Source organism: Rhinopithecus bieti, unplaced genomic scaffold (genome assembly GCF_001698545.2).
Source record: "Rhinopithecus bieti isolate Rb0 unplaced genomic scaffold, ASM169854v2 scaffold_11252, whole genome shotgun sequence".
Taxonomy (NCBI): Eukaryota; Metazoa; Chordata; class Mammalia; order Primates; family Cercopithecidae; genus Rhinopithecus; species Rhinopithecus bieti.
Window position 1 is genome coordinate 959318 of NW_016806895.1, and position 22176 is coordinate 981493.

Consider the following 22176-nt stretch of genomic DNA (forward strand, 5'->3'; position numbering starts at 1 on the left):
GGGCTGTGAGGAGGGGTAAATGGGGAACTAGTGTTCAATGGGTGCAGAGTTTCAGTTGGAGGATGAAAAAGTTCTGGAGATGGATGGTGGTGATGGTTGCACAACAATGTAAATGTACTTAATGCCACTGAAGTGTACACTTAAAAGTGGTTAAAATGGTAAATTTTATGTTATGTATATTTTAGCACAATAAAAAACATCAAGTATTTTTTTTTTTTGAGACGGAGTCTTGCTCTGTCGCCCGGGCTGGAGTGCAGTGGCCTGATCTCAGCTCACTGCAAGCTCCGCCTCCCGGGTTTACGCCATTCTCCTGCCTCAGCCTCCCGAGTAGCTGGGATTACAGGCGCCCGTCACCTCGCCCGGCTAGGTTTTGTATTTTTTAGTAGAGACGGGGTTTCACCATGTTAGCCAGGATGGTCTCGATCTCCTGACCTCGTGATCCGCCCGTCTCGGCCTCCCAAAGTGCTGGGATTACAGGCTTGAGCCACCGAGCCTGGCCTAAAATCATCAAGTCTTTCAAGGATCCTAGGTTCTGTATCTGCTTAGCCTCTCCATACCTCAATATTATAGAGAAGTCCTTTGATTCTTCTAGAATTATTATTTGTTCATATGGAGTTGGTAGAAGGTGCAACTCTAGGATGAATGTTTGAGACGAAGAGGCTTCTGCAACAGTCAGGGGAGGAGGTGATAAGGATCTGAACTACAGTGATGAAGTAGAAGGAACAGTTTCTTCTGGCTGGAAAGGTAGGATGATAGGATTTGACTTTGGACATAGCTTGGACACAGCTTGATGCATGGCAGGTACTTGAATGTTTTCAAATGAGGAGGTGGGGGAAGACACAGTCAGCACAGAGTTCCTTCCTTCTTTCCTTCCTTCCTTCCTTCCTTCCTTCCTTCCTTCCTTCCTTGTCTTTCTTTCTTTCTCTTTCTTTCCTTCCTTCCTTTCTTTCCTTTTTTCTTTCTTTCTTTCTCTCTCTCTTTTTCTTTCTTTCCTTCCTTCCTTCCTTCCTTCCTTCCTTCCTTCTTCCTTCCTTCCTTCCTTTCTTCTGTCTGTCTCTCTCTCTCTCTTTTTTCACCGTCTTACTCTGTTTCCCAGGCTGGAATGCACTGGCACAATCTTGGATCATAGCAGCCTCTAACTCCTGGGCTCAAGCGATCCTCCCACCTCAGCCTCCCGAGTAGCTGTAACTACAGGTGCCCACCACTATGCCTGGCTAATTTTCTTATTTTTGGTAGTGAGGGTCTCGTTATGTTGGCCAGGCTGGTCTTGAACTCCTGGGCTCAAGTGATTCTTCCACCTCAGCTTTCCAAAGTGTTGGGTTACAGGCATGAGCCACTGCACCTGGCTGGCACAGAGGTTTCTAACCAGGCAGCATACACGATAGTAATAATAACATTTTGTAATACTATATATTCACAGCTGGATGTGGTGGCTCACACCTGTAATCCCAGCACCTTGGGAGGCCAAGGTGGGCAGATTGCTTGAGCTCAGGAGTTTGAGACCAGCCTGAGCAACATGGCGAATGAACCCTATCTCTACAAAAAATACAAAAATCAGCCCGGCCTGGTGGTGCACACTTGTAGCCTCAGCTACTAAGCAGGCTGAGGTGGGAGGATGGCTTGAGCCCAGGAGGCAGAGGTTGCAGTGAGCTGTGATCACACCACGGCACTCCGGCCTGAGTGACAGAGCCAGACCCTGTCTCCGTAAAATAAAATAAAATAAAATAAAATAAAATAAAATAAAATAAAATAAAACAAAACTATGTATTCACTGAAGAAGGAAGTTCAGGTTTGTGGGTAGAATTGAATGCATTCCATTTTGGACATGCTAATAATTTTAGGTGCAGGTCAGCCTTGTGGTGAGTTCCAGGAGGTAGTCAAAAGGCAGATCTTGTGTGGGAAAGAGTTAAAGGCAGCAGTCAACACAACTGCTAAAGCTATGGGATTGTATGGGAGAATATGAGTGTCAAGAAGGAGTGGCTAGAACCTTGAGGAATTTGTCTTTAAGTGGGATGAAAAGAAAGCATAGGCAGAGAAGCGAATAATCTGTACAGGAGAAGGCACTCGATGCAGGACTGAGGGAAGAGGTTTGACAATGGTAGACTGGAGGGCAGGGTAGAGGAGGTGCTGAAGGAAGGGCTCCAGGCAGAAATAACAACATGCAGAATTAGTGAGCAGGAAAGCATTCCACCAAAGAAGGCATTCAGTAACCAGATATTGAATGAATTTGTTGTGGAAGAACTGAAAATTTCAGGGATAGGTCATTAACATTGTCACTGTGGAAGAAGAGAGGAAGGCCAGGAAAAGGCTGTTTCCTCTGGGGTTACTGTGACTATCGATATTTGGTTGCTTGGGTATTAAAAGAGTCTAATAGCCTTTGATCTACTTTGCTTAAGCTCCAGCCAAAGATATCTGGTAACCTTGGAGTGTCTCAGGTTTCTAAACATAGCGGTCATCTATCCTCGGTTTAGAGTGGGTGTTCCAATTTTCTCTGTTGTGACATATCTTTGTGCTATGTCCACTACCAGGTGGTTTTCAGGTCTACTTAAATCATTACTGTTGCTTGTTTTTAGAGCTGTTTTTTTAATTTTTAAATTTATTATGTATTTTAAGTTCTGAGATACATATGCAGAACGTGTAGGTTTGTTACATAGGTATACATGTGCCATGGTGGTTTGCTGCACCTATCAACCCATCAACTAGGTTTTAAGCCCTGCACACATTAGGTATTTGTCTTAATGCTCTCCCTTTCCTTTCCCACCTCCCTACGGCAGGCCCCGGTGTGTGATGTTTCCCTCTCTGTCTCCATGTGTTCTCATTGTTCAACTTCCACTTATGAGTGAGAACATGCGATGTTTGGTTTTCTGTTCCTGTGTTAGTTTGCTGAGAATGTTGGCTTCCAGCTTCATCCATGTATCTGCAAAGGACATGATTCTTTTTTATGGGTGCATAGTATTCCATGGTGTATATGTGCCACATTTTCTTTATCCAGTCTATCACTGATGGGCATTTGGGTTGGTTTCAAGGCTTTGCTATTATGAATAATGCTGCAGTAAATACATGTGTGCATGTCTCTTTACAGTAGAATGATTCATAATCTTTTGGGTATATACCCAGTAATGAGATTGCTTGGTCAAATGGCATTTCTGGTTCTAGGTCCTTAAGGAATAGCCACACTGTCTTCCACAATGGTTGAACTAATTTACACTCCCACCAACAGTGTAAAACCATTCCTATTTCTCCACAGCCTCGCCAGCATCTGTTGTTTCCTGACTTTTTAATAATTGCCATTCTAACTGGCATGAGATGGCATCTCATTGTGGTTTTGATTTGCATATCTCTAATGACCAGTGATGATGAACTTTTTTCATATGTTTGTTGGCTGCATAAATGTCTTCTTTTGAGAAGTATCTGTTCATNTATCCAGTCTATCACTGATGGGCATTTGGGTTGGTTTCAAGGCTTTGCTATTATGAATAATGCTGCAGTAAATACATGTGTGCATGTCTCTTTACAGTAGAATGATTCATAATCTTTTGGGTATATACCCAGTAATGAGATTGCTTGGTCAAATGGCATTTCTGGTTCTAGGTCCTTAAGGAATAGCCACACTGTCTTCCACAATGGTTGAACTAATTTACACTCCCACCAACAGTGTAAAACCATTCCTATTTCTCCACAGCCTCGCCAGCATCTGTTGTTTCCTGACTTTTAATAATTGCCATTCTAACTGGCATGAGATGGCATCTCATTGTGGTTTTGATTTGCATATCTCTAATGACCAGTGATGATGAACTTTTTTCATATGTTTGTTGGCTGCATAAATGTCTTCTTTTGAGAAGTATCTGTTCATATCCTTTGCCCACTTTTTGATGGGGTTGTTTTTTTCTTGGAAATTTATTTAAGTTCCTTGTAGATTCTGGATATTAGACCTTTGTCAGATGAAGAGATTTAAAAATTTTTCTCCCATTCTGTAGGTTGCCTGTTCACTCTGATAGTGTCTTTTGCTGTGCAGAAGCTCTTTAGTCGGTACTCTACACATTCAGAGAAACTTCTCTACTAGCGAACTATAGAAATGATCCCTGAAAGTATAGTCTTTTTTTTTTTTTTACACGAGAAATTGGATGAGGTCACGTTTCTGGGGAAAGGAGATAATGAACAGTGATGACACTGTCCATAGCTCAAGTATCATACTGTAAACATATGCCTGAAGTGGGTGGCAAGAGAACAGTTTAAGCTAAGTTTGAGTTCTGCTTTCCCCAAAGACCCTACACCTGGTTTCAAAGATTGACAATTTGGTCAATATTGAAAAGATATATAGAGCTTTTAAAATGACAAACAGCTTTTTAAAGAGTTTTAGAGGCTGGGGCACAGGGCCAGGGGAAGTGGCCCTATAATTCTAGCACTTTGGGAGGATGAGGCCGAAGGATTGCTTAAGCCCAGAAGTTCAAGACCAGCCTGGGCAACACAGTGAGATACTGTCTCTACAAAAAATAAAAAAATTAGCCAGGCCACTGCACTCCAGCCTGGGGGACAGAGCTAGAGCCTGTCTCAACAACAATAACAACAACAACAACAACAACAACAAAATTCACTAAAGAAGAAACCTTTCACCCATTGGACTAGCAAAGATCCAGAAAATTTGGTAACAGTTGGGGCAAGGGTATGGGAAAGCAGGTACTCTCTACAGTGCTGGTGGGAGAGTTGATTGCTACAACCTCTTTGGAAGGTAACTGGCAATATTTGTTAAATGCACTTATTCTCTGACCCACCAATTCTGGACAAGATAATTCAATGCAGCATAATCTGTAGTGGCGAAAGATGGCAACAACATAAAATGTACATCATTAGAAACTGGTTAAATAATTGTGGTATATCTTCACAGTGGAACAGTTTAGTCATTAATATTTGTTTATGCATAAGTAGCTCTGGAACTATATGCTAGACACTGATAACAATGGTGGCCTCTGGGAGGGGACTGGGCTGGGTGGACAGGGTGGAAGGGACTTTTCACTTACCTTTTGTACCTTATAAATGTATTACCTATCTCTACCCATCCCCCAACTAAAGCAAAAAAAAAAAAAAAAAAGTTTTCTGGTGGTAGAGGGTGCACTAATAGTTTTTAACACACAGGAAATGAGATAAATCCAAAGCAGAGTCATTAGTCATTATGGGGATTATGTAGAGTAAGTCTGAATTGAAGGCCATCTGATCTTCCCCACCCACCTTTTCTCTCCATAAGGAAAAGGGACAGGAAGGGTAGGCGCAAGACAGCACAAAGAAGTTACGAAGCCAAGAAACACGTTGATAGACACTTTATTGTGGCTTGTTTGTAGTAAAACATTCAATCCCTCAACATGGATATCTGGTGGTTTTTCTGTTGCAGACTACAGCGTGGTGTTCAAAGGCTTTTAGCCTCATCTCTTATCAGTCTAGTCAGTGGTTACCTATAATTTGATAGTTCAATGAGTTAGAGGAAAATGTCAGGAAAATCTGGTCTTATCCCGAATTAAGGGCTGCAAGATTTGTGACCCATTAGTATAAAGTGCTTATGTTCAGTGCAAAAAAGGCAGACTCAGAAGGGCAAGCAGATGCCAGAGAAGGACATTTCCTGGGAGATAGATACGTTCTATGACTCAAGGAAGGAAAAGCCAAACTTTAGCCCAAATGGATCTAGTAGTTTCCTTACGGTCTTTTTCCTCTCTAACAGGACCAAAACCTCTCATCTGACAGATGTCCATGAGTTGTTTATTTTACTACTAAAAATCTCGGTTCAGAGGGAAATCCATGGGGTTTCTAAGCACCAGAGACATTGACTTCAGCTTCCAGTTTCTGTTTGTCTTAGCATCATGGGTGGGACCAATAGGCTGAGCTCTGGCCAGTGAGAGGTTCAGAGCTGCAGAGCTTTCTTTAGGCCCCTCATTTGCAAATTGAAGTCACTGAGTATGACACACCTTTTCTCAAACATTGTCACATCTTGGGTGGGAAGACAAGCCAGTGCATATTAAAGAAGCACTTCACCTAGTTTTCCACCAACCGGATGTGACCTATTCATTATGCTCTCATTCTGACTCTGTCCAGAGGCCCAATTCCAAGCCAACCCTTGACTCCCTCTTCTAAGACAGAGAAAAGAAGCGCATTCCCTTCCCAATGACCCCACGTGTCTGCATATCCATCCCATGGTCCTGAAGAGACTGAATGGAAGCAGGAGGGAAAAGGAAGCAGCTTCCTAACCAATTCAAGCAGCACGAATAGGACTGCAGCTCAAATAGGTAAAATCGAATCATTCAGTCCTACGATCCTGGCCACCATTTCTCTCCCCAGCCCCTCAAAGAGAAAGTCACGTTCTCTCACCCACCAACTTTGCAGGAGGGACATTGACAAGAGGCAGCTCTGTACCTGTGAGCATCCGCTCCCCACCGCTCCCCCCACCTGCCTCCCCTGTATCCCTGTTTGGATGGTGGCCTTTCTTTCCCCTCTGGATGAATGTGATGGAGACCCTCTTGCCTGTGTTAGCCTCACAGATCTGATCATTTATACATGTACCCACAGCTTTCAGATGCCTGCACCTGAAAACCCTTCTATTCAGACTACCTTCCAAAGACTCCAGGACTTCTTGTGCTTGGGAGAAGAGACACCTGGAAAACAGGTTTATTCCACAGGTAGCACTTGCCCCAAAGCCATCTCTGAATTTTGGAATGGGAAGGAAGGAAAACAGGCAATCCTTTTGGTGTTGCTCTAATTCTCTGTAAAAGTCCTCTAGGTAAGAGGAGCTACTAAAGCACGTCCACAGGGAGGGGACTGTACAAACAGGACAACCCGGGTCAAGAACCAAAACGCAGGGAAGGTTTTCAGAGTGGCAAGTCTAAAGTAAAGTGCCTCTTTTCAATGGAGAAGAGTTTCATTTGTTCAGAAATGCTTGGGCGTAAACATTAGTGCACAGGAACATGCACGCGTGTGTGAACACACACTCACTCACTCTGAGGTAGAAAGAACTGGCCATCTCCAGACAAACACACATAGATTCCACAATTTTAGAGAAACATGGCACTTGCGTGAAAAGTCCTATACTTGCCCGGGAAGGCAAGTAGGGTTCAATCCAGCTCTTTCCAACCTAGGGCAGAGCCAGAGAAGTTCCACTCCACAGGAGGAAAGAGGTGGAGGGCATCGCCATCACTGCTATTGCCCAGCTCTCAGGTTACGTGTTCCTGGCCCCGCTGCCCAAGGTCACTTCCTGGAGCCTGAGCCATGGGCACCCCGGGGGTGGCTTGTCAGAAGCCACTGGGCACAGATGTCTTGCACTACTGCGTCCCCGCTGCTCTTGGCGGCCTGCTGCACCTGCTGGACGAGGGCTGTGGCCCGTGAGTGTTCTTGCTTCACAGCAATCAAGTAGGCAGAACGCAGCTTGCAACATATCAGGTAGGCCCGAACCTGGCAGCCAGTTATAAAAGAGACAGCAGAAAGGCATCCATCACTGACAAATCAAGTATACAGAGCTGCAGCAGAAAGCTCAGGCAGACAGACATCACGTCTTACCTGCTACACTCATAACGGGATTCGTGCATTTTATGGTATTATGACAACTCTTTCAATATTCTGGACATATGCTATAACACTGTGCTATTTTATAGTATAAAAAGTTATGACAAATAAGCTAAGAATTTAAAAAGGAAGGCAGGCCAGCAGGCAGTCTGGTCTCTGTTCACTCCCTCTGACACTCTCCTCTTCACTCTCCCAGGCTCTCCAGCATCTTCTGGGCTACAGGATCAGCATTGCTCTCGCCCAGAGTTGTGATTTTGTAGTTACTTGGGTGATTATTTGATTGATGCCTGTCTCCTTGACCAGACTTTAAGGGGCAAGAGTAGTGTCTGTTTTTTCTACTCCTGTAGTATTCCTGGTGCATAGCACGGGGCCTGGCAGGTAGTAGGTGTTCAATGAATATGTATTACAGGGATGAATAAACCATCAGAATCCTCCTAGAATGAACACATAGATCCTCCTCTATTTTTCTGTTTTAGCCTGTTGAATCTAAAGTTTTTTTTATAATTACAGGAAATTTGAGGAGAAAGACACACACATGCAATTGGAAAAAGTCAAATTAAATTCTAACCCCACTTAGATCTGATTTGACTCTGCCCGTGTGGACCAAAGGCAGCTGTTTCAGGATGTGCGTATGTGTGTATGTATCTCCCAGAATTGCTATCTCATGAATCCCCAGCTTGGTGGAGACGAGAGTCCCTTCCTTCCTGACCCTGGTCTCCCCAGCACCCCCTGGTTAAACAGTGTTCTAGGCTGGTGAGCAGAGACGCCTTCATATGCTGCCACAGAGCTTCTGCCAGCAGTTGCCTTTCTGTCGCAATAATCCCCGTTGGTTAGTGAAGGGGACTCGCCTTGCTTCCTGTATCAATGCTCCATCTGTTATTTGTTTTGGTCACTAAAGTCTTTCTTTCCTCTCTAAGCTGAATTACAGATAATCTCCTACAGTTAGATGACGTCTGGCATGTTCTGAGGTCACTAAAGTGATCCAGTCCTGTGCTGCTTGGGTATCCACTTGCTGCCCTAGGATGTTAGCTCTCCCAGGCCTTGAGCTCCCCTTAGCATCTACGTACGCCAAGCTAAATACATATCACAAGTTGGCAGGCAAAATTCCTACCAAGAGAAGAGGGACATTTTGCCAGAGAGTCTGGAATGGAGTTGAATGGAGCTGTTTTTTTGGCAAGCCCTCAGGGCCTCAGATCATTTAACTGCGTTAGACAGCTGCTGAGAGAAAAATACCTGAAAAAGTAATAAGGACTATCTCTATTTTAGTGCATGTCTTTCCCAGGAATAGAGTCTCTGTCCTGCTGAGTGGGAGGCTCAGTGAAGGCTTGAGAAAGAACTGCAGTCTGGGAATCAGAGGATCTGAGTGTCTGTCCTGGCTGTTGGGGCCTCAATCTGACTCTAGAAAAGTAATTCTCTACATTTCAGGAAGTCAGAATTTCATCCTTTCCAAGGATCGCATCATGATGTTACAGAAATAAATGAAGAAATGTTCAGAAATTGTTCTCCTTAACCCTGGAGACTGAAAAATGCCCAGTAAATTCAGTCCTGGGATTAGCAATACGGCCATGGGAAGCATGTAAGAAGCTCTTTGCCTGACGTCAATTTTCATCACAGGGGACTCAGCTGTCAGATATTTTTCCTGCCGCTGGCCAGGGCCTCTCAGACTGGCTTGGCTTTCTCATGCCCCTCCTGGCTTGGAGCCCTTCCTGCAGATGGCAGAAGGATCAATCCAGTGGTCAGCCACAAATGGGGGCATCTGGGAAGATTTTTATTCTTACTGGCACTCCTCCCAAAGGCAACGGGAAGCAAAGGTTCACCAATTTCCCAAACAGGGACGAGTTCTTTGGCCCTTGAGGAGAGGTTCATTCTGGAAACTGAGACACTGGTGGACATTGTTAGTCAAAGCGTGGGGTGGGGCTTTTTTCTTACTGTACCTTTTTCCCTCTAGGATAAAGAGATACCTGCCTACTCTGGGAACCCCATTCCATCAGTCCACCCAAAGATGGAGGTGAGGTGAAGGATTTCCTAGGGATCTCTGAGAGAAGACATCAGTTTAAAATGGAGATTCAAGAGCAGCCTAGGACACATTCGTCTTGGGGATAAAGACTTGGGAAGGCAAAGACTCATGCAGTCCATGTTCACCTACGCCCCATCTATTCCCTCCTTTCTACACCCCTATCCAAGCCTCGGTTCCACCTCTGATAATAAAGAAACTGAGATATGGGTTGTATGGAGCTATTGTAGGGAGCAAGGGATAAAGGTGACAAGGCAAGCCTGAGACACTATTCAATAGCATCACCAGGGTTTGGAGACAATTCAGCTCACCTTGTTGTCATCATTGTGTATTGCCTGGATCAGGCCCTCCAGCTCCTGTACAGAACAGAAACAGCAATGTGAGAGGAAGAAGAGTCCCACAGTCTGGGAGCCAGGGCCCAACCCAGCCTCAGCCCAGCCATTCTGACTTCAGAATGAAAATGCCTGCCTGACTTTTTTCTCTCAAAGATATGGGGTCTCACTATGTTGCCCAGGCTGGAGTGCAGTGGCTTTTCACAAGCATGATCCCACTATTGATAGCACAGGAATTTTAATCTGCTTCATTTCCAGTCTGGGCCAGTTCACCCCTCCTTAGGCAACCTGGTGGTTCCCTGCTCCTGGGAGGTCACCAAATTACTCATGAACTTAGTGCAGGCACTAAGTTCTAACACTAAGTATGTATCGGCATAATAAACTATAGTACAGAACTCCTGGGCTCAAGTGATCCTACCGCCTCAGCCTCTAGAACAGCTGGGATTACAGACATGTGCTGCCACACCTGGCTGACTCTTCTTTGTAAACTCAACTCCTGCTTTAAGAACAAGAAAGAAAATTTAACCATAACACTAAGCTTCAGAATTTGGGGAGAAGGAACAGTTCCCAAGAGGCCTGTCCACGGCCTTCACAAATGGATGTGGTTCTGTTCACTCCAAAAAGCCACCATGGGAGGACAATTCCGCAGGTAACAGGCTTCAAAGGTCATCTGCTGGCCGACCCTGACCTCCTCTACAATTGTAGGAAGAAGCTCAACTCCATGGACACTTCCAGGTGCAAACAAATTTACGCAGTGGGATGTTGAGGGCCACCCTGGGTATAGACATCATCTCCATAAATTTTCAGGGAAGGGTCAGTTAGGGTGAGGCCATTATTGCAGAGGGGTTCAGAATGATAAAAGGATCTTGTAGAGTTTCAGGCATAGTATGGGAAACAGAACAATAAAGATGGGGATGTGAAGACGCTGAAATTGATGGAGGAGCCAAGAGGTACTGGAGGGAGCGTGCCTGGGGTGGAATTCTCTTGAACGCTTCCAGGCAGTTGAGGAGGATGGTGTCCCCGTCACTTTTGGCTGCCATGCCTGACTCACTGACACACTTGAGCAGTTGCCGGATCTCACTGTATTTCTCCTTTTCCACTAACTGGCGGGCAGCTCTGCAGTAAGTCATGGCAGCATCCAGCTGGAAGTCCTAGAACAGAACACGAGATGATGGGCTTAGGAGCAGGAAACGTTAACAGTGGGGAGGGAGGCAGCATTTAAAAGCTCTCACTATGCTTGGTGTAGATAAGCCATATTGATTGTGGTCACAGTAGAAAACATAAATAGACCAAACGAAAAGCAAGCATCAATTCCTCTTTGGAGTTAGGTAGAACTTTAGGAAGCAACCCCAAAAAACTGCAGCCAAGTATCTAAAATGGTACATTTAGCTTGCTGTGGTGGCACTCACTGAAAATATTCTTATCAAAATCCTAAGACTAGTTCATTTTCTCTCTAATAAGTCTGCTTTTTCTTGAGAAATGGGCATTGGGGGTTAGTATTTGCTACCCTGGACACCTGGTGCTCTGTTAAGAGGTAGGCGACTTAGTGTTTAGAAACAGACCCATTCACTGAACGACTCATTCGCTGAAAACTGCCAGATAAACACCCTAAATCTGGTCTAGGAGAACCCTTATGCCACAGGGCCTGGGTGGAGCTGCCCTTTTGCCTGCCTACCAGGGTATCTGTGTGTGGTGAGCTCTGCCTGCCTACCAGGGTATCTGTGTGTAGTGAGCTCTGTCCAACATTGAAAATAGATGGGAAGAAAAACACCTGACTAATCATGTATGAAGCCATTGATCACTGACACATGCACAATGCATGAATACCCTGCCTGCCCTAAGCTGCCTGCTGTCAGCTCCTGGGGTATCTGCATGGAGCTGTGTGGTGGTAGGCAGGTCTGTAGAGACTCTGCCCCTCATGGTCTCAGTGCCCTGCTCCAGCCCCTGCTCCAGTGCCACAGCCGGACCTATGTCCTTTTATCACAAGCAATAGAAAACGTATTCCTCCAGCCAGCTCCTGTACAGACTGAGGAAGGGGAACAGCCCTGTGGCCAGTGGAAAGCCCCTGGCTAGCCCTCCAGCCATGCTCCCTGTGAGAACGAGCAGTGTTTCTCAGGGAAACAGCTATGGGGAACTGTCTGAGACTTGGCTCCTGGTATTTATTTGGTAGCTTTTGATGAATTTGTCATGGGTTACTTGGCTTCTGGCAAAGTGGCCTAGAGTCTTGAATTTGACCCAGTTCTATAATAGTCACCTCCTTGATTTCATCCCTAATGTGCGTGTAAATCTACTTTCCTTGGGATAAGAATTTCCTAAAGAATAATCTCTCCCGGAACTGTGGTCAGGTGCTGATTGTCCTCAGTATGATTTGAATAATCCAAGTCATACCTGCAGAACACGGAATGCAATTCCAAAACCATCTTCTACATTTTTCCCTCCCAGCATGACCTGAAAAGGAAAGGGAATCATGCTTAAAAACATAACAATTACTAGAGTATCCTCTTGACCAAGAATGAAGGCCCCTATTTATTCAATTATTCAACAAATATTCATTGAGACCCTGCTAAGTGCCAGGCACTAGGGATATAAGAATGATCAAAATGGACTTGATCACCAGTCTTCGGTGGCTCATATTCTAGTAGGGAGGCAGCCATCAAACAAACAACTGAAATAACACTAGACAACTGCAATTATGATAAGTGTTCTAAAAGATGACAATAGTCTGACAGAGGTCTGAAACACTGCATGTACCTTGCAGGCAACATCCATTTTCATGTGGTTATTTCCAAACAGGGTTGGCAGAGGCAAAGTGGTGATTTGAGAGGTCCCAGCACTTTCGCACCGATGCAAAAACCTGGTCACTTCCATCTGCAGCTGAAGTGTGTTCATATGCCTGTGATGACAGAATACGCACAGTCCAGCCTCATGAGGGCCCAGGAGTGAGGTGACTGAGGCCAGGAGACTGAGAAGTCGAATAACATGGTGATGGAAAAGGGAAAAGAAATGATGCAGAGGGAAAAGAGACCCCAAATACCTTGTGAGCAGTTATGACAAGACCAAAAAAAATGGTGATCTCGTGTCCTGCACAGACTTGCAATATTACGGTGCACTGTGGAACCAGATAGGGTCCAGTGGTCCAGTCATTGAATCAACAAGTATTTACTGAGCACCTATGTGCCAGGTACAGTAACACTGGTCAAGAGAGATGAGCCCTGCCCTCAGAGTTTATAGGCTAGAAGAGAAATGAATAGTAAACAAACACATAAAATAGTTAGCAATTAAGCCTCTGGAAGTGATAAATGGTAGTGGTAGAGGATTTACCTCAGATGTTATGTTCTATGTAGAGGGACTGGCAAGTATTAAAGCTGAGAGGAATTAAGGACTTGGTGTGTTAAGGAGCCCTGAGGAGGCCAGGGATTGATTCTTAGCAACAAGAGAGTAGCAGGAGATAAAGATGGTGATATCAGCAGGGGCCAGAATGTACAGGACCCTTTTTGCCTACTGTAATGAGTTTGGAATGTAGTCTGATTGTAGCCTGTGATGCTAAACCTCCCTCCACTCCCACTCCGCCTACCAGCTCCTCTGTAGGCTTTCCAGGCTTGTACTAGACACTGTCATCCAGGGATGATTCCTTTTAGATTTTTTTTTTCAGGATTTGGGGAAATGGACAAGAGTAGCTTCATCACCAACAGAAACCTGCTCCCACCCTTCCTGCCCCACATCAATGGTCCCCTGAACCTCCAGCTACCTTGACACATCAGCTGCAGTCATCTTCTTTCTGAAGAATGTGGTTTTCTTCCTTCCAGAGCTGCGGGATGTTTCTTGGAGGTAGATCTTCAGGTGGTCCTTGGCCTTAAGTAGCCATGACAGCTTCTCTCCCAGTTCTGTATATGACTTTGCTTTGTGACTGAAGAACCGAATACAGGTCATGGCGGCCCGAACTTGGTCCTAGAAGAGGAAAATAAATGTTCAGGTCAAAGTAGATCAGGGGTTTAGGGGTGAGGTGTGATGAGAATTCTCATCTGATTTCCACTAAGAGACCTCGTTTCCAGCACCCACTCCCACCAGCAGCTGAGCGGCTATTTTGAACCCATCACCCAAAGGTCCAAGAGATCCCGAAGTGCACTGACTGGTGGAGCTCTTCAGTAGGACATTATTCCACCACCAAAGAGATACTAAAAGAAGATATTTCTGATTCTCCACCCAAATCGGCTTTACTTGTACTTTGGCAGTAAATAATTTAATTTCTCTGTCATTTAGTGCTGACAATCCTCAGGAAGATTGGGAGAAACATGTTCCTTCTCCCTTCACATATTTTCTCTAAAAACACTAACTTTTCCATCATTCCTTATGAATTCTACATTCATGTCTCACACTTATCTTGAAACTAATATTCATTTCTTTTTTTTTAACCTGTCAATTTCTTGCTTTCTGAAGAATGCCATTATTGACAGGATTAAAGTCTACTTCCAAACTTAGGATGGAAATCCTAATATTATTTAACAATGCTGGAGAGCAACATGGATTTGCTCTAGGGTCAGCCAAATAGCAAGGCCAGGGACCAATGACAGTCTCATTCCCTCATCGTGCACTGCCTCCCCTGCAGGGTAGGGTATCAGCGACAGAGGTAGAAGGCAGGAAGGGGCTGCCATTACCTTCATAAACTGCTGCAGCTCGTACAGAATGTGGTAATAGTTCTTCTTCTGTAAATGTTGGCAGGCAGCAATCAAGTACTTTCCCCAGCTCTCCAAGGTTGGATCAATGGATTCTAGCAAGTTCTCCAAAGTGTGTAGCTTCCCACTTTTATAGCTTGGCTGGAAAATGCCTTCTATAAAAACTTCTGGAGGACTCTCCTGGAGCAGGGCAGGGCGAGAAGTCAGAAGTCTTGAGTCTGGTTTTGGCATTGTCTGGGATCCACTGTGAATTTCCTTCTATCGATGGACCTTCAGCATCCTCCCGATGCATTGCTTCTTAATCTTTTATGTGTCATAGATACCTTTGAGAATCTCACTCTAGCAACTGCTTCACTTCTCTCCTTCCTTTTACAGAGAAGCCCCTTGACAGGGTTATCTACCCTCACTGTCTCCAATTCCCTCCTGTGATTTTTCTCTTGAATCCACTCTAATCTAGCTCTGCACCCATAACTTCCACTGAAACTGCCCCTTAGGTCACCAGTGACCACTAAACTCTAAATCTAACAGTTAATTCTTGATCCTCATTTTCTACCTGATCGATCAGCAGCTTTTGACAGAGATGGCTTCTTCCTCCTTGAAAAGCCTTTTTAAAAAATAAATTTTTACTTTAATTGAGAAAAACTCTCCTCACTTGCTCCAGCACACTGTCCTCTCCAGATTTTCTGTCTACGTCTCTGGCTGCTCCTCTCAATTTTCTTAGCTGATCCCTCCCAATCTCCCCAGGGCTTAGGAGGAGCCTACACTCTTTTCTATTTATACCCATTCTCCTGGTGATTTCATCCAGGCTCATTGCTTAATATACTGTTGATTTGCTGATGATGCCTAAATCCCATCTCCAGATTGTTCATTCCCCCTGAACTCCAGAACTGTACATCTAACTTACATCCAACTGTCCACTCAACACGTCCACTTCGAGATCTAACTGAATGCATCTACAACTACATTCCTGCTTGTTCCTTGAAACCTGCTCTTTCCACAGTCTTCCCTTTCTCAGACTGTATCTCCATTCTTGTAGTTGTTCAAGTCAAAAACCTTAGTCATTTTTTCCGTCACACTCCTTCATCAAATCCATCAGCAAATCCTATTGGCTCCACCACCACCATTACAGCACACAGAATCCGGCCACTTCCCACCATCTCCCTTGGACCACACTGGATCCCATCATCGTTTGTCTGGATTATTGCAACATATTCCTCCCTGGTCTATCAGCTTCCATTCTTACCTCTTGTCAGTCTAATGCCCACAAATGAGCCCGAGTGACTCTGTTGAAACCTAAGCCAGATCATGTTATTCCTCTGCTCACAGTCTCCCAGCAGTTTCCCTTCTCATCCCTCACAATGTCCACAAGGTCCTGCATGATTTGGCCTGTGACCTTTCTGACCTTATCTGATAGTACCCTGTCCCAGCGGACTCTGCTCTAGCCACCCTGGCCTTTGCCCTCATCACACCCTCTGCCTGGACCGTGCCTTCCCCATAGATCTGCATGATTCACTCCTCGTGTTCTTTGGCGCTTTACTCAGATGTCACCTTCCCTGGGTACCCAGTCTAAAATTATACAAGCCACCTCTTCCTCACCCCTGTTTTATTTTTCTTCTTCTTATTCATAATCTACACTATCTATTTTATTTCTCATGTTTACTATCTCTCTTTCTACTATGGCGGCAGATATTTTTGTCTTTTTTTTTTTTTTTTTTTTTAAGACAGAATCTCACTCTGTAACCCAGGCTGGAGTGCAATGGCACGATCTCAACTCACTACAACCTCTGCCTCCTGGGTTCAAGCGATTCTCCTGCCTCAGAGAAAACCAGACCTAATCTAAAAGTTGTAGGCCACATTTTAAGAAGCAGGGGCATTAGCTCTGTAGGAGAGATGGAACACCTCAGAAGGGCAGCACCTCAAGAACTTCCATGCCATCCATTCATCTGTCCACTCACTCATTCATAATTGGTACTAGGTCAGGTGCCTGAATATACGGATAAGTAAAATATAGGCCTTGTTGGTCCAGATGGAAAGACTCAATTGTAAACAAACAGTTGCAATCCGGTAAGATAAATGCAGTGCTAGGGCAATGGAGGCTAATGCTGCTTGAGTGTTCTGTGAATGCTCAACAGAGAGGGCCTGAAAGAATACTAAAAGGATAAAAAAATTTTTTTTTTTTTTTTTTGAGACAGAATCATACTGTTACCCAGGCTGGAGTACAGTGGCGTGATCTTGGCTCACTGCAACCTCTGCCACTCCGGTTCAAAAAATTCTCCTGCCTCAGCCTCCCGAGTAGCCAGGATTACAGGCGCCTGCCACTGCACCCAGCTACTTTTTGTAGTTTTTAGTAAAGATGGGGTTTCACCATCTTCATCAGGCTGGGCTTAACTCCTGACCTAGTGATCCACCCGCCTCGGCCTCCCAATGTGCTGGGATTATAGGTGTGAGCCACCATGTCTGGCAAATATGAGTTTTTTTTAAGAAAACAAGGAGGAGCAGGGCATTCTAGGTAGAGGAAACAGCATATAAAGACTCATGGAAATAAGACAGTGCATGGTAAATCAGGAAAATTTGATTAAAAGTAATTTGATGAGTCTGGAATATAAGGTGCAGATAGGATCTGTGGTGAAAATAAATTAGAGAAATAAGGAGGCCTGATCCTGGTGAGTTCTGTAGCATGCTAAGGAATCTGGAGTTTTTACTGTGGCCATGGAGATCTTCTGAAGGCCTTTTAGGGAGGGAATAACATAAGTCTATTTATGTTTTAGAAAGCTCAGTCTGGGGACAGTGTGGGCAAAGGGACAAAACACACAGGGAAAAGGCTGGGAAGAGAACGTCTTCCATGCTCCAGGCATTCAGGTGTAATTTTCACAATGTCTTTTCCTCCTCTCCCTACCTGCTTGAGAATAAAGGTAAGATATTTCAGTTCAAGGGTAACTATGATTACAGGAGATAAAAAGAAGGTTTCTTTCCTAGCTCTGACAAATATAAAGCAAGGGCACTGCTGTTGTCAGCTTATTCTAAGCTAATGAAGTAGGCAGCTTAGCTCTCTGGATTACAGCTGTCAGAGGAAACAGAACTAGGTGATTTCCATTCTCAATTTGTGCCTGGGAGAAACAGCTTTACTGTTAAACTTGTTTGGAAACTGAGGAAAAGGAAAAAAGTTAGCAATTCAACTCCATATAACATGACTTCTACATTATTCTTGAGACCTGGTTAGTAGCTAAGAATAGTCAGTAGCTCAGCACTGGTAAAAACACCCTCTCTTCACTGTCCTGTAGGGGTATAGTGACAATAATTTTGTGAACTGCTGATTTCACTTGGATCAATCTTAGAAAATACGTCTATCTGTACATTTGCATTGGCTGCTGTTTTGAATTAGGGTGGCAGAATGAAATTGAAGTCTGCCTTGAGCTCATTAAATTTCCTATAAAATTTGGTACATCTCAGCCAATTTCTCCGAAAGTTATTATGGAACATTCAGATAAAAAAAGGAATGTAGCTGGGTGCGGTGCATGTGCCTGTAGTCCCAGCTACTCAGTAGGATAAGGTTGGAGGATTTCTTGAGCCTAGGAGGTCAAGGGTGCAGTGAGCTGTGATCATGTCACTGCATTCTAGCCTGGGCAACATAGCGAGTCCCCATCTCAAAAAAACAAAAACAAAAAAATGGGTCATATGGGTACATAGGCCGGGCGCGGTGGCTCAAGCCTGTAACTCCCCACTTTGGGAGGCCGATACGGTTGCGGTCACGAGGTCAGGAGTCGAGACCATCTGGTGAACACGGTGAAACCCCATCTCTACTAAAAATACAAAACTAGCCGGGCGAGGTGGCGGCGCCTGTGGTCCCAGCTACTCGGGAGGGCTGAGGCAGGAGAATGGCAGTGAACTTCTGGGCGGGGAGCTTGCAGTGGGCTGAGATCCAAGGCCCACTGCACTCCAGCCCGGGCGACGGCAGGAGACTCCGTCTCAAAAAAAAAAAAAAAAAAAAAAAAAAAAAAAAAAAAAAAAAAAAAAAAAAATGGGTCATGGTAAAATGAAGTCCTGATTGCTTATCAAGGGCTCCAAAGACATAATATTCTTCAGTGGTGCCTTTGCTTCCAGTGGGAGGGGAGCAGAGGATCAGAGAGGAAAAAAAGTAGGGCATATTCTCCTTTCATCATCTATTTGGGGTTTAACTATAGGATTGGTGCCATGGTGCTTCCTGGCCCTTGTAGTAACAACTCCGAACGGACCAGCAGCTGGGTCAGAAGCTGGACACTCTCCCAGGCCAGCTAGGGAGGCATGTGGAAGCAGACTCTAAGCAATATGCCCAAGGTCATGCAAGACTCACACTGAACACCTCATTCCAGAGACCATGCTGTTAACCATGATCCGATTCTGCTGCATGTTTTGGGAGAAGGAAAGTGCCTTTGCTGGTGAGGGCAGATTTGGGATCCAGGCTAAGACTTTTCACACTCCCTGAATAACAGTTGTGCAGAGTCCTCTGTTTTGACCTGGCTCTGCTAGAGATGGCCCCATAGCTCAACACAGGGTTAAGTGTCAGGGTGTTATTGTCCCCCTTAAGGCTGAGTGGTCCAAGCCAGAGGAGCAAGGCAGGCACTGCCTTTTTGAGCTGTGTCCGTATCCCACCTTGTTGAGAAGGTGCAGAAGAGCTTCCCGCAGGCAGCTGTGCCTCACGTAGAAGCTGATGATAGCCAGGTTGGTGCTATAGTTGTGCAGGTAGAAGAGGCATTCCTGGTAGTAGGTGTTGTTCATGATTTTCCCTTCAGGAATCACTGCCAGAGAAAGGCTCTGCGTCCGAAGGGTAGCTTCCAGCTCCCTCAGGGTGGCAAAGTAATCGTCATCTTGCTGACAGCACAGGGGAGCGAGAGAGAAAAATGAAACTCAAAAAGTTCTCGGCAGGCACGGAAAATATTGCTTACAAAGAATGTTTAACAATGTGGAAAAATGTTCACAATGCAGTGTCAAAGGTAGAACAGGCAGGATACACAATTCTACATATTATGATATGGTACAACCCCGATTTCATTAAAAAACATAACATAGAAAATTCACCAGAATCTTAACACCAATTAGTCTGTGTATGGGGTTATATGTCACATATCATTTTTAATCTTTTTAAACATTGTTTCCTTTTTTTTTTTAATGCATCTGTTACTTATCTAACCACATATAGTTACTTATCTAACTATATGTGATGGAAAAAAAATGTTTAACTTGGTCGACGCTAAGCCAGGACTGACACTGTTAGCTGAATTTCTGCTGATTCTCTTCCCAGGTCATTGCTATTCCTGGGCCTCCCTCCCTGAGCCAGGCACTCTTCCTGCTTTGTTCTTACCAAGGATACGAGGGGCCTCACTGTGGACTCCAGGTACTCGACTACATCCTGCACCAATCTTGAGCCATGATTCAGCTGATTGAGGTCAAACGGAGGCTTCAGACAGCGACTGAACTTCTCCCGCGCAGCAGTGAGGTTCCCAGCTCTGAGGCAGGCCATGCCCCAAGCATGCCACGCCCCGGTGGTATCAAGTCCAGTCTTTGTGGAGACCTGGGAGAAAAACTGCCCCTTTTAGTGAGGGCCTAAATGTCCCAAAGACCTATTCTATTCCCAAGTTGCCGACCACCTCATCCCCACTATCTGCCATTACTCCTTTGCTGGCAAACTAGTCATGCCCCCGATTCTTCCCCACGGGCAGGACAACTGAGAGATGGCAATATCTGTTTGCAAGGCTAAGCAAAAGCAATTTGCTACAGTGGGGTGGAAGTAAGCTTTGTCTTTGTCTCACCTCAACGCCCAGTTGGTAGTACTCGGCTTCCAAAAGCTGGTTCCTTAGTCTGGTTACCGCAGCTGGCTGCAAGATCTGACTCAAAGATGGCACGTGGCGATACGCAGCAGCAACTAAAATATTCAGCACGTCTACCTTGCTGATGTAGCTACAAGGAGGAAAAGGGCAAGGCCATTAGGCTCCCTAGAATCTTACTTAGAGTAGCCGTTTAAAGGTTTCCTATCCATTTTCTTTTTTTTGTTTGTTTTGAGACAGAGTCTTGCTCTGTCACCCAGGCTGGAGTGCAGTGGTCCAATCTTGGCTCACTGCAACCACTGCCTTCTGGGTTCAAATGAGTCTTCTGTCTCAGCCTCTCCAGTATCTGGGATTACAGGCACCTGCCACCTTGCCTAGCTAGTTTTTGTATTTTTTAAATAGAGACAGGGTTTCACCATGTTGGCCAGGCTGGTCTTGAACTCCTGACCTCAGGTGATTCTCCCACCTGGGCTGGGATTACAGGCCTGCTCCATTCTCAATATGAAAGTGATCATGAGAATTAAGAGATGCATAGCATAGTTGCCATGAGTGAAAGCTCTGGAGTCACACTGAATTCTGGCTCTATCACTTAGTAGCTCTATGACCTGGGGCATGTTAGTTAACCTTTCTCTGCCTTAATTTACTTAACTATAAAATGGATATACAGTCATAAGCCACATAATGACGTTTCAGTTAGCAATGAACTGCATATGCAATGGTGGCCACATAGAATCATAATACCATGTTTTTACTATACTTGTTCTATATTTAGATACACAAATACCATAGTGTTACAATTGCCTACAGTATTCAGTACAGTAACATGTTGTACAGGTTTGTAGCCTAGGAACAATAGGTCATAACCTAGGTGGGTAGAAAGCTATACCCTCTGGGTTTGTGCAAGTGCACTCCATGGTGTTTGCACAATGACGAAATCACCTGACGATGCATTTCTCAGAACATATTCCTGTCGTTAAGCAATGCATGACTGTGACAGTGGAGTTTTAAGGATAAAATGAAATAACGCAAGTAAAAGGGCTTAGGATAATGTCTGGAACTTTTCTGGCACTTAATAAATGTTAGATATTAATGTTTGGAGTGGGGATGCTCAAGCGTATTTGAGGCAAGGCCTTTACACTGAACGTTGGGGGCTTACAAGTGACCCATCTGCTTTTTGGTCCTTTTGAACCCTCTTTCGTGAGTGAGAGAGCATAGGTTCAGTGTCAATGGCCTGTACTCCTTGTCAGTACACAGGCCACATCACTACCATTCCCTGGAGATGCTGCTGGGTGGAGGCATCCTGGTCCTTCACTCTTATTTTAGACTTGACATCTTCACTCTGGGCTAAGGACGGGCCCTCATTATAGCCTAGTAGGGCTGCCTTCTGTGGTCTCACCTAATGCTTGTAAAAACCTTATAAGGACAGAAAGCCCACAGGGTTGGATTATACTGTCTAGTGCTGCTGAGACAAGTCTACACTCAAGGTTCCTGAATCTTGTCTCATAACTGCAGCAAAAACCTCTGTGGATCCTGAGTTATCCACCAATTACCTAGAAAGGGATTCTGTACATCAGTGATTCTTAACAATGTAGAGATAGGGGAGAGGAAAGCATAGTGTATAAAAGCATCGGTACTCATAATATTTTTGCATATTTGGGAAATGAAAACTTTTGAAGTAGGTAGTGAGTTTATTTTTATGTTTTTAGAGACTGGGTCTCACTACATTGCCCAGGCTGGTCTTGAACTCCTGGCCTCGGGATCCTCTTCCCTCAGCCTCTTGAGTAGCTGGAATTACAGACAAGAGCCACTGCACC

At 44.8% G+C, this 22176-nt stretch overlaps 1 protein-coding gene across 1 annotated transcript in view; it reads right to left on the minus strand.

Moving 5' to 3' along the window:
* Positions 1 to 7020: 7020 nt before the first annotated feature.
* Positions 7021 to 22176, minus strand: part of ZFYVE26 (zinc finger FYVE-type containing 26) — a 75482-nt gene continuing 60326 nt past the window's right edge. The window contains 10 exon segments of the mRNA XM_017878606.1: positions 7021 to 7431; positions 9868 to 9912; positions 10857 to 11039; positions 12277 to 12336; positions 12640 to 12781; positions 13637 to 13836; positions 14544 to 14741; positions 19191 to 19409; positions 19900 to 20109; positions 20348 to 20495. Of these exon segments, the coding sequence (XP_017734095.1) occupies positions 7228 to 7431; positions 9868 to 9912; positions 10857 to 11039; positions 12277 to 12336; positions 12640 to 12781; positions 13637 to 13836; positions 14544 to 14741; positions 19191 to 19409; positions 19900 to 20109; positions 20348 to 20495 (1609 nt within the window). The 3' untranslated portion in view covers positions 7021 to 7227.